Below are 13,710 nucleotides of genomic sequence, written 5' to 3'. Positions count from 1 at the left end.
TCAATACATAGTCCTTGCAAAGGCTTTACTCGACTATGCGCCGCGTATGCTTGTCCCTCCTCCAACTCAAAAATATTTTGATGTCACTTCTACCGGACTGTATATAATATTTGTTCCAAATATGAGCCAAATCGGACATCATAGGTCGCTTTCTATTCTTGTATGTATTATGTGCTCCAAATATGAGCCAAATCGGACCACAAATACGACTTTTGTGAATATCTCGATCCTTGCGCCACCTAGCGGCGATTTTTTTCATAGGTCGCTTTCTATTCTTGTATGTATTATGTGTTCCAAATATGAGCCAGATCGGATCACAAATACGATTTTTGTGAATACCTCAATCCTTGCGCCACCTAGCGGCGATTTTTTTCATAGGTCGCTTTCCATTCTTGTATGTATTATGTGTTCCAAATATGAGTCAAATCGGACCACAAATACGATGTTTGTGAATATCTCGATCCTTGCCCCACCTAGCGGCGATTTTTTCTTATTAATTATCAATTGTTCACTTATCTAGAAATTATCGAAATTTTCGTTTGATATTTGTTTTGGCTCAATTTACTTTTTCAAAGTTTTTCACAATTAAAAACGGTATTTAACATATGAATAGGAGACAAAATATGTCAGAAATATTTTTCTTGTATATGGGAATGTTTATAACAGTGCCTCTAAAAATTTTGTATATGAATGGGCAAGTCGAAATAATTTTCATGTGCTAAGTCTTGTATTTACAAATGCAACATCTTGCATGTTTGTGAAGATGTTCGCTTCTGCAACAAAAAACATAAACACGAACAAAATCCATTCTGACGAGGCTATTACAGCTAAGTATAAAGAAATTCTATGGGGAACACCCTGTACGTTGCGGCAGGTGGAAAAAGGTATTTACACTAAAACAAAACATTAGAGTGTATCAATGTACATGAGTCAAACAGCAGCAAGAGCAGTAAAAATTGCGCCGATCGCAAATTCTCATAGTTGAATAAGCATTTTAGTTCAGTTTGCGCAGCAGAGCACGTCGGTTTTATAAGCGCGGTGAACATTTGCGTGAAAAATGTACAATTAATAGAAAACGATAAACGAACAAATAAACAAAAGTACATAAATACAAACAAAGTGATTCAGTTTATGCGTTTGAAGAGAAAAGAAAATTATACCTATGCATTCTTTGGCAATGAATTTGAAAGTATTAATAATATTATTTGTCATTATAACGCTGACGACACCAAAAATTGCCAGTGCACTTCTAAGATCTTTTGACACAAATGTTAAAAGTGATGAAGATGATATCGAGCGCGTTGACGCCCAAAAAGTGTTACCGGTGATAAGACCATCTTCTACAGTGGACTTTAATTTGAAGGCGTTACCCAATACTGCAACCTCATCAAATGCAGCAATAGTAACGCTTAGACCTTACAATGGTGACGATAAACCAGCGGCCTCACTCATTGATGTAGTCGTCTTAAATTCAACTGCAAGCGCGCATGCTTATATTGCTGATAGCAGTCAGGAAACGCAGGATAGTAGCAGTGGCGATGGTAATGTGTTCATACCTTTAGAGCGCCATAATGGCACAGAGAGTGTACGCAACCATAGCGCAAAGCATGCAAAATATTGCGAACCGGAAGTTTTCGAACACGATTATCTAATTGTGGAAAATCGCACACATTCCAATACCAACTATTGGAAGCGGGCACATATTGGCGAGCGTGCAGGTCTACGCGAAGTTTGCCTCAAACCGAATGGCTTGCCTTTGACGCGCCTATGCCGCTACAATGCACAACGCCGCTCTGCCGAATGGGAAGATATACGAAATTGGACGCGCATTATTTGTATGCGGCAAACGCGCGAATGCATATTGAGTGACAAATTAAATGCGCTTCATGAGCGCTTACTTGAAAACCGTCAATTGTTGGGCGATGTGCATAAGCGCGGTCAAGTGACTTCACAATTGTATGGAATGTTGAAGGAAATAAACTTTAAACTTTTACCCGCCGATGTACATTTAGCATCACAAATATTGCAAGAGGTTTCTACAGCAGCAAAGGATACAGAGCTGTCAGTGGATGTAGTGAGAATTTGTGATCGTTTGATGTCGAGCGATCATCAGGTATTACGCATATCGGCTGATTTGAATTCAACCAATTCTATATTAGATACTTTTGAACAATATATGGATGAGCTAGCTGCGCGTCAAGTACCAACAACAAGCTGTGCCAGCAAATTAACAACCACAATCGTGTCACGACCGAGCGTAGGTGCGGCTGCGACTGATAATGTAGCAAGTAGTTACGCCAGAGCGGTGGAAGAGATTAAAATGGGTTATTTGGGTGTACGCGCGCATATATCAACCAATATTAGCGTATTTTTTGTAAATCCCAGTTGCTCTAATATATCTGGCATTGCTGTATATGCGCCATTGCCTACACAGCACTTAAGCGTAGCTAATGGGCCTACTGCAATGCAGGGACTAACAGCAAGCGCATCGTCATCACATGTGCGCACGACACATTCACTTTTCAACGCAGCGGTTGCAAACTTTCGTTATCGTTTTATATATATGAATGAGTCGGTGTCGGCGATCACGCAGGAGGATGGTTTACAAGTTGCAGGATTTTTACCTGAGAGCCTGTGGCAACATGTGCGCTCTGCGTTGCTGGCGAAGGGTAAAGAACCGGTGATTGTGTTTAAAGTTTATGGACATGACGCTCTCTTTGTTGATCCGTCGTTGGTGCAAACGAAAAAGCCTTTCAGCAAAATTCTTTCAATTTCTATACCAGGATATACAGGTAGGTGTTCTTGTGCAATATAACTAGTCAACAAAAAAAAAACAAAAAAAAAAAAAAAAACAAACAGCTCCTGTGACATTCGGCTCTAACTATATGGCTGTGAAATAGTTTTCAGGATATCTACAGCTAAGTGAAAGGCTACAATATCACCAATGCCAACTCGAGAATATGCTAATATCAATTTCAGACTGGGGCTTAGTGAAATAATTAGTCAAATTTTCTACATTAAAGCCATTATTGAACTCAATCTACATACACTCTACATACAATTTCAAACTCTCTTATTAAATTATCTCTTCATTGCTTAATTGAATGCCCAAACGAGTGAAAAATCTAGTCGGTTTCGGATCTTATTTTCAGTGTAACATATGGCAATAATATGTATTTAATTAGCAAGTCTCTCATATTGCTTTATACAATGGCTTTGTTATTGATATTAGAGAAAAATTGCAAAGTTTACAAACGGCGATATTTACTAGGACATGTTTCTGAATTTCACTGAGCTAGCTTCTCGGGAGCTGAGTATTGAACTCGCATCTCCAACATTCATACTTCATACTGGTGTAAAGGCAGTTGCATTTAACCACTCAGCCATATGATGAAAATAAATTTAAATTTTTGATAATTTACGAAAAAGAGAATATTAACCGAAAAACTCAAATTTGTATTTTTAAAGTAACAGCAAATAATAATTATGCTAATAAAAAGATTATAATATAGTTTTTGAGGCTGAAAACAGATGTTTGTTAATAATGCAAAAGGACCTGTGTGAAAAGAAAAAATGAATTATTTCATTAAGCAAAATTGTAATTCTATTAGGTTTCTGTGTAAAATTTGTATGACTGATTAAATTTTTTAAAATGCGCTATTGAAGAATTCAGTTAAACTAGGCTTTATTTCAAGACCCCTCAATCAATAAATGTACCTACTTAAATCAAATAAATTTTAAGCTGCGATGTGGAGGTTAGGTTGGGTTGAACAGGCCAGTCCATGAGGACTTTACTTAGACTGAATGAGTCCGTAGTGTTACCAGAAGTTTATTTTACTACCAAACTGAAAAACCCTATTAAAACCCGGATCTATGTTGTAAAATAACTCCGTCCTTTTGGCAAATACCAGAAGCTTTCTGGGACTCATGCCACTTCCTGCTTCTAGTTCTGAAAGCTGTAACACCCCTAATAGCTGGAGTCTTAGCCTGGCAAGCGCAGAGCACGAGCACAAAAGGTGCTCGATCGTTTCCTCCTCCAACCCGCACTTTCTAGAGCTGCTATCACTGCCTAATTTAAAGGCATGTGACGCCAGAAGTCAGTGTTAAGTCAGAATACCCGTCATGAGTTTATAGTCCTCTTTTTAATGATAAAAGCAATTTTGTTAGTCTAAGGTTGTAAGACCTGCATATAATCTTCCACTTTTTACAGCCCCACGCTTGTACCTACGCCTTTTCCGATTGGTTGATGATGTGCACCTCTCGTCTTCTGTTAATCTGGCCCAATCTAATTGGAACGTCTATGGAGCAAGCTTCAAGGGATGCTCCCTTTTTAGCTAGTTCATTCGCTTTTTCATTCCCATCTATTTCCATATGCCCTGGGACCCAATATAGATGTATGCTTCTCCTTGTCCCGATTCTTTCCCGGGATTGCTTACACTCTAACACACTTTTAGATGTTGTGCTTTGCGAAATTATTGCCTTAATTGCTGCTTGGCTGTAAATATATATATACTGAGGTGGGGAGATTTGAAAAAAAAGGTGTTGCGATACGCCTTTCCTGAACCATATTCTGAGGAAAAGAGCGTTGTTAGTATTATTAAAATTATTACTATATTTTTTTTGTTTTTTGTGTTACGTAGAAGGAGAAAATGCTTTATGCACTAACCGGCTTGTTAAGCCTCGGTGCTAGACTTTGTAGCATCGAGCCTCTCCGATTGTAGGACGCCATTCTTCTCTTGATGGGCTTCCCGCTGTCTGCGCTTTTTACGCACCTGGTGTTTGTACATGTTGTGCACCAACCACCATATTGATTATGGTGGGAATTCTTCTCTTCTTGAGCCTTTACTGTTCAGTTACTCACTGTATATTAGAAGCTCGCGACCTAAAAGTATTTTGCTTTATGGTTACCACGCACTACTTACATGATATCACTCCTCATTTCCAAGGATTGTTATAAGAAGAACATGATGACCTTTACTGGGTGTTTTAGGCCCACAAGCCATGAAAAATTAACACTTCTCAAAAATTTGTGTATATTAGAACGATTTCCAGTCAAATTTGGTTTGAAGACAAACCGGTCTCGACATTGTGCCATCATTAGTATAATTTTTTGTTCTCTTCAATAACTTAGCGGTCTTGAAGGCACTCTTGAAGTCTATGAATTTTTGGCTACTGATAACAGAAAAAATCTTCTGATAGTAATAATCGTTGATTATGACCGCAAAAATGTTATCACAATTATTGCTTAGCAATACTGTATTACTTACTTACTTAATTGGCGATTAACCGTCTAAACGGTTATGGCCGCCCAACAAGGCGCGCCAGTCGCTCCTTCGCTCCGCCAACTGGCGCCAATTGGTCACACCAAGGGAGTTTAAATCGTTTTCGACCTGGTCCTTCCAACGGAGTGGGGGCCGCCCTCTAACTCTGCTTCCATAGGCGGGTTCCGATAGAAACGCTTTCTTGGCCGGAGCATCATCTTTCATACGCATAACATGGCCTAGCCAGCGCAGCCGCTGCGTTTTAATTCGCTGGACTATGTTGATGTCTGCGTATAGCTCGTACAGCTCATCATTAAATCTTCTTCGGTACTCGCCATCGCCAACGCGTAGAGGTCCATAAATCTCTCGAAGAACTTTTCTCTCGAACACTCCCAAAGCCGCTTCATTTGCTGATGTCATGGTCCATGCTTCTACCCCATATAGCAGGACGGGTACGATAAGTGACTTGTAGAGTATGATTTTCGTTCGCCGAGAGAGGACTTTACTTTTCAATTGCCTACTTAGTCCAAAGTAGCATTTATTGGCAAGATTGTTGAAAAAAAAAAACAAATGTATTAAAAAACAAGTGCATGGTGCGATTTACATCCGGACAGACATAACTTTGAGATGAATAATACTTAAAGCCGATTCAGAGCAAATTTCCAGATGTATCTCTCAATACCACATATACGAGCTTTAGATTATAGTTAATAAACAACATTTCCATATCAGATACACATGTACATATGTGCATAGCTTTTCATTTTATACACCACTGTACTTAAACATTTATTACAATGACACTTCGTTTCATTTCCTATTACAGAACAATTCCCGGAGCCATTGTCCTTCCTCTTACGTAATCGTTACGAATATATGGATCCATCACTTATAGCACAAGCCGGGACCGGCTGTGGTTATTGGAACTATTCAACTTGGGTGAATAATGGCGTTAAAACCGATATTAAAGATATGCTCAAACAAACTATAATCGAATGCCGTACACAACATTTAACACAATTTTCATTCCTGCTAGGCGGTACATACAGACAAAACGATTTTAGCGATGAAGTACTCATAACGCCTATACATTTGCGCGCCTTAGATATTATATCGCTTATAGGTTGCTCGCTATCGCTGCTTGGGTTGCTGGGTATTTGGATAACTGGGCTATTATTTAAAAGTTGGCGTTCACTTGCTTCGACTAAAGTTTTACTTAATCTTTGCGTGGCGCTTACATTACAAATGGTGATATTCCTATTCATTAATACTAAGGATATGTCAGCCGAGTTGGTAGAAGATCGCCTCTATATAAATTGCATATTATTGGGAGCTTTTATGCAATATTCGATTTTGGTACTATTCGCTTGGATGCTAATCATAGCTGTATTGCAATTTCAACGTTATGTTACAGTTATCGGTATCGAACGTCCCAAACATTATATTTTCAAATCAGCAATACTAGCATGGGGCTTACCGCTTTTGCCTACAATTTTATTGGCTTGCATGGATCCGAAATCGTTCATACCTAGCGAATATGAGTTACAAACAAATAGTGGCATATGCTATCCGAGCGGTTTGGGTCTTACGCTGGGTGTGGTGCTACCAGTTACAAGTGTTGTAATCGCTAACTTCACAATATTTATTTATGTTTTCTACAGCATTTCGCATACGTTAAATCAAGCGATGCATCGTAGTGAGAAGAAAATGATTGTTAAGCAGATACGATTATCGGTGTTGCTCTTCTTCTTGCTGGGTATCTCATGGATCTTCGGTTTGTTTGCATATATGCAAGCTGGTATAATATTTTCATATATTTTCTGTTTAACGGCAACACTGCAAGGATTTGTTTTATTCATATATTTTGTGCTGTTGGACGAAGCTCCACGTAATGCTTGGTTGACCTTAATAAATCCGCAACGTAAAAAGAAAACTGACAAACGTACAAAAGAACTGCAATCGATGACAACTACAACTGCATTGGAGAGTGGCGGTTGTTCACGCGAAACTTTCAATAGAGAGCACAGAGTTGAAAAAGGAAACGGAAATACTCCGCATCAAGTTAAAGGAGAAGAGCAAAAGATAACGAGGTGAAACTGAATATTTGATACAGACTGAAGAGATCTAGCTTTGAAGCATATGTGTGTATGTGTACTTATGTATGTAAATACTTCCTATCGTATTGAACGCATTTATGTCTACTTTTTACACATCTAAATACTTAGGCACATATGAACATTAGACTGGAGCGATTTTGCAAATCATGCCGTGCCGTGAATATGATGATTATTTTTTTTATACTAACAAAAAAAAAAAAAACTATTGTGAAATACAGCTGCAAGCAAAAAAAAATAGTATTTTATGTTTGTATGAAATTTCGGGAAACTAATTTTTATTTTTTAACTTATTTAATAATATAGGAAAAATTTAAACAACGTGACATCAGAACGGACAAGGCGACAGCTGATTCGATTATACCTCGTAAATCTCTTCAAAGCCATTTCTCCCGGGAGTGCGATTCGAACCCGCACTCCTACGATAGTTGAAGTGTTACAAACGCATTCAACCACGTCATGCTTGAATTTATGTTTTTATACTCAGCTGAGCAGAGCTCACAGAGTACATTAACTTTGTTCGCATAACGGTAATCCGTAACGGCATAAACTAATCGAGATAGATATAGACTTCTATATATCGAAATGATCTGGATGAAAAAAGAAATTCATTTAGCCATGTCCGTCCGTCTTTAAACACGATAACTTGAGTAAATTTTGAGGTATCTTGATGAAATTTGGTATGCAAGTTCCTGGGTGCCCATCTCAGATCGCTATTTAAAATGAACGAAATCGGACTACAACCACGCCCACTTTTTCAATATCGAAAATTTCGAAACACCGAAAAAGTGCGATAATTCATTACCAAACTTGGTAGGTGCGTTGACCTTGTGACGCAAAATAGAAAATTAGAAAAATTTTGGACAAAGGGCGTGGTGCCGCCCACTTTTAAAAGAAGGAAATATAAAAGTTTTGCAAGCTGTAATTTGGCAGTCGTTGAAGATATTATGATAAAATTTGGTAGGCACGTTACTCCTATTACTATATGTGTGCTAAATAAAAATTAGCGAAATCGAAAAATTTTTGTTTTAAGTAAAATTTTAACAGAAAATTTAATATCTTTACAGTATAAAAGCAAATCATGTAAAAATTCGACTCCAGTAATGATATGGTGCAACAAAATACACAGATAAAAGAAAATTTCCAAATGGGCGTAACTCCGCCCTTTTTCATTTTATTCGTCTAGAATACTTTTAATGCCATAAGTCGAACAAAAATTTACCAATTCTTGTCAAATTCGGTAGGACATAGATTCTATGACGATAACTGTTTTCTGTGAAAATGGGCGAAATCGGTTGAAGCCACGCCCAGTTTTTATACACAGTCGACCGTCTGTCCTTCCGCTCGGCCGTTAACACGATAACTTGCGCATAAAACTATATATCTTAACTAAACTTAGTTCACGTACTTATCTGAAGTCACTTTATCCTGGTATAAAATATGGCCGAAATCCGGCTATGACCACGCACACTTTTCCAATATAGAAAATTACGAAAACTGAAAATAATTCCATAATTCTGTACCAAATATGAAAAAAGAGATGAAACATGGTAATCGGATTGGTTTTTTGACGCAAAATATAACTTTAGAAAAAACTTTGTAAAATGTGTGTGACACCTACCATATTAAGTAGAAGAAAAAGTTCTGCAAGGCGAAATCAAAACCCCTTGGAATCTTGGCAGGAATACTGTTCGTGGTATGATATATATAAATAAATTAGCGGTACCCGACAGAAGATGTTCTGGGTCACCCTGGTCCACATTTTGGTCGATATCTCGAAAATGCCTTCACATATACAACTAAGGGCTACTCCCTTTTAAAACCGTCATTAATACTTTTAATTTGATACCCATATCGTACAAACACATTCTAGAGTCACCCCTGATCCACCCGTATTGCGATATCTCGAAAAGGTGTCCACCTATATAACTAAGGCCCAATACGTTTTAAATAATCATTAACACCTTTCATTTGATACACATGTCATACAAACACATTCCAGGGTTACCCTAGGTTCATTTTCCTAAATGGTGATTTTCCTTATTTTGTCTCCAAAGCCCTCAGCTGAGTATGTAATGTTCGGTTACGCCCGAACTTAGCTTTCCTTACTTGGTTTTTTTTTTCCGATATTTTAAGAGAGAGACTCCTATGAATTTTGTAAATGAAACTATACAAAAAAATTTAATAAATTCGAAAACTAAAATAAATTTTACGAAAACTTTGAATTTTTTGAGATCTTAAACTTTTACTTTCTAACTAAAATAAATTGCGCTACAAAACTGCAAGTCCAAAAAAAATCAAAAAATTTCATACACAAATTTTGAAATTTTTGTAAAATTTTTAGGAGTTTAAGAATTTTTTCCAAAAAGTTTTTGAGCCTTATTTACATAGTGGTAATTACAAAATTCATAGATATTTTTTTCTTGAAATATTAAAAATATATAAAACTAAAAATTTATTTGACGAAATTTGGAAAATATTGCTACTGTAGGCTTAACATAAAATTTGAGGGTCTTCAAAAGCATTTTTATTAAATTTTTTCTTTTTTGAATTGTCCAAGATCATATTTGTAGCTGAGAGGCAAACGGTCGCATGTCCAAGAAGTACACTTTGAGAAAAGAGCAGAACAAGTGAGCTCTTTACTTCACTGATTAATGGATATACAATTACGAAACAAATTAAAGTTTAAAAATGGTATTAAGTACATTTGAGTTAAAAGTGGAATTACGACCTATTACTTCTCAGCTAGAGATATGTCGTTAAAACCATATGCTGATGAACATAGCAACTTTGTATTCGAGGAAAATATAACTTTTATGTCCAATAAAAATATTGCAGGCAATCGAATGTTTCAGTGAGCAAATGAAGTTCTAATAGTATGTGTATTGTTAGTAATTGATCTATACAATAATATCTCATTAAGTTCCATGCCTTATCAGATAGTATAAATTAAAGAAATATTAATAATACCTTAAATTTTAAACAAATATTTTTTAGAGAGAGTACTGCTTTTTATTTTTTACTTACTTACTTAATTGGCGCTTAACCGTCTAAACGGCTATGGCCGTCCAACAAGGCGCGCCAGTTGCTCCTTCGCTCCGCCAACCGGCGCCAATTGGTCACACCAAGGGAGTTTTAATCGTTTTCCACCTGGTCCTTCCAACGGAGTGGGGGCCGCCCTCTACCTCTGCTTCCATAGGCGAGTTCCGATAGAAACACTTTTTATTTTTTGCTTTTACAAATTTGAAGCATATCTAAAAAACGTGTACAATTTTCCATATTTCGACTACATAGTATTATGACTCAGTTTTATTACATGAAATATGATATGATATATGATATGTATTTCAAAAAGCAATTGTAAAAAAATATATTTTTACCAACCTCGAGATGCATTTTATCCTTACATCATTCATAGCTTTCTCGGCGCGGTATAAGTTTAATGCACGCCATACAAATCGCCCCAGTCTAATGTAGTTTTAATTGAAAAAATGTGTACATATTTGCTATAAGTTTTAAGAGCATTTGTATATAGTTTAAGGGATATAATCTTATTTTAAGCTGAAAGCATGATCATAAAAATCATAAAAATATCAATGAGAACTGTTAAAATAACAGATTTTTGTTAACCTCAGAATAACAGTGAATGCTGTTGATATGACAAAGATTTTAGCTATGATCATAAGAACAAAGTAAATACCACCGTGAGCGTAAGTTTCTTTGGTGTAAACTTTTGCATAATATTGAAAGTTACTAGCTGGTGAAATCACCAATGAAGTTAAGTTTTTTTTCCATTAAAACCAGCATAACTGATTGTGAATCTGTCATTGTTACAGAATTTTTCTTTGTTCTCCTGAAAGGTCTCAACAAATTTATTCTCATGACAAAAAAACTCGTTTAAATTAACCATAATGCCATACGTTTTAACGAATGTCTGTTGATTCAAGAACAAAAAACTTAACTTGTTGATTTTACTAGCCAGAGAAATTCTGGTCTAAGAAGCATGGAAATCATGGAAATCTATATATATTTTGTATTTTGACGAATGCTAGAGCGTTCAAAAACAAAAAAAAACATAATTGCTTTTTCTCGCAACTTCAATCAAAGTATTTGTGTAGATATCGAAATAGTCCTCTAAATATATTAGCCCAATATTACCAATTACCAATATATATCTATAGATATTTTCTGACAAGTATGACGATCTAAAGGGATACTATCAGAAAGTTCTTTGCCAAGCTCAAGAGTTTAGAGCGAATATTAAAGATTTCTTAACATACTTATATGTAGAATTATATATTTGATATATGAGAGTGGTTCACAGAGAAAAAAAAAATAATTATTTTCAATATCCTAATTTTTTATTAATCCATTACTGCCTGTGATGCAACTATTTTTTTTTTTTTTTTTTTTTTTTTTGGAAAATTTATATAGAAGCTAAGATTTACTATAGAAATTACTGGTAGAAAATTCGGATGTATAACTTACGGTGTACCTGAGGTAGCAACCTTCACATGTACAGATATGACCAACTGTCACCAGCTATTTGTAAATTAAGTTTGCAATGTAGTTTCCAGATTTTCTTTATTTTCAAACTTAACTTTTAATTGTGATTTTGAATTTCACTTTTAAAAACACCTCATTCCTTTTCAAACAGAATTTCGAGTTGTTTCAAATAAAGTCAGATAATTTTATATTTCCTTCTATATCCGAGAAAAATTGTAATCAATATTTTTACGATTTTGAAGAAACTCCCTTATTCGGTAAGCATGTTTTGCAGGTATTTAAATATCCACACGGCAGTAACGGGTTAAAATGATATTTGATACAATTAATGTATGAGGCTTGGGCTTTGTTTCCTTTATTTTGAATAAAATTGTTTGGATGAAATGATCAAGTTATAGGTAAATTTAAGCCTCCAGAAAAATCCGATTTAAGAAATATTTAATAAAAATATATTTAAAGGAAGTTTGTTTTTGTTGTAGCATGGAAGGCTAAGTATTACACAGTGTTGCAAAATATACAAATGTGAAAATACCTGGGAAGTCACACCAATTTCTAGAAGATCCAGAAGATTTAAGAATAACTGCATACAAAATTTCGGTTTCTGTCTGGATCGTATAAGAAGAGCTTTAGTTTTTGCCAACAGTAAACACATAAACTAGGAAAACATATCACAATCATGAGAATTTTCCCAATCAAGAATATTTCCCCTTTTTTTCCGAATTCGTCAACTTTGGTTCTATCTGTAAGCACTAATTTATAAAAACGCTATACCCAGGGGCGGATCCAGCACGATTTGGGTGGAGGAGCGATTTGAGTCAACTTTTTAAGTAAGATAAAGTGACTTTACATTTTTTCATACAAACACACCTACATATCTTCACACATTTACAAAAGTCATCATCACTCAGATTTTTCCAGTTTTTACAAAATTTTGCTTCGACCTTCATTATTTTCGATATTTTTTTATAAAAATGCGTATTATTATATAACACCAAAAATCCAAATAAACACTTAAGACTTTTTATAAAATTCGGCAAAATTCCGCGAATTTTCATGCAAATTTTTAGTTTTCAGTAAGAATTTTTAGAATTTATCTCTCAGAAAAAGGAACTTTTGTCCAGAAAAAAGATGTGTGGCAATCGTGATCATGAAATTGTGATCAAGGCTGCCAAATTTCAGCGAAAAGTACGCAATTCTTTCCTCAAATACCAGAACGGTAGATTTTTTCTGCTGGTTTTACCCACAGCGAAACAAATGGAAATTGGAAATGAATACATAGCTAAACTATTAATTTCATAAAATATTTCAACCGAAGTATTATAAATTGCCGATCTTGGGAGAGGGGGGGTGGGGGGGCGAGCGATTAAGACGATCTTATAAATTATACATACATAAAAGCTAAACATTTTAAAATTGTATATGTAATTAAAACAAACTTTTATAATTCTAAATCAGAGTCCTCCTCGCCCCCCCCCCCCCCCCCCCTGGGACCGTCACTGGCTATACCAATCTTTAATTGCAACAGAAATGGAAATTAATTCCAAGTACAATTAGTTATTAATATTTTGATGAAAACAAAATCTAAAATTTTATCAAAACGACTAAGCCATATATATTTGGTCCATTGTTGTTTAAGTTTTAAATCACCCTTTGCAGACTAATATAACTGCAAGTCATACAGTTACCGTCCGATTTTAAACCTTTTACCAGTCTTATACTACGTTTCCACCAAACCCAAACTCCGTGTTTGCCAGTTTCGTAAGACTGGTAAAACATGTCTAAAAATATCGCGAAAGCTACCAAAAAACGCGTTTTAACTTCGGTATCAA

The 13,710-nt window shown here is 35.7% G+C and overlaps 1 protein-coding gene across 1 annotated transcript; it reads left to right on the top strand.

The window, feature by feature from the left end:
• The first annotated feature begins 998 nt into the window (after nucleotides 1–998).
• Nucleotides 999–12,343, top strand: Mayo (mayo). The gene is made up of 2 exons (XM_067761160.1): nucleotides 999–2,792; nucleotides 6,088–12,343. Exons 1-2 carry the CDS (start codon nucleotides 1,163–1,165, stop codon nucleotides 7,353–7,355), a joined length of 2,898 nt encoding a protein of 965 aa, XP_067617261.1. The 5' UTR covers nucleotides 999–1,162; the 3' UTR covers nucleotides 7,356–12,343.
• Nucleotides 12,344–13,710: the final 1,367 nt, after the last annotated feature.

Source organism: Eurosta solidaginis, chromosome 1, assembly GCF_040869045.1.
Source record: "Eurosta solidaginis isolate ZX-2024a chromosome 1, ASM4086904v1, whole genome shotgun sequence".
Taxonomy (NCBI): domain Eukaryota; kingdom Metazoa; phylum Arthropoda; class Insecta; order Diptera; family Tephritidae; genus Eurosta; species Eurosta solidaginis.
This window is presented reverse-complemented; position numbering and strand designations above follow the sequence as displayed.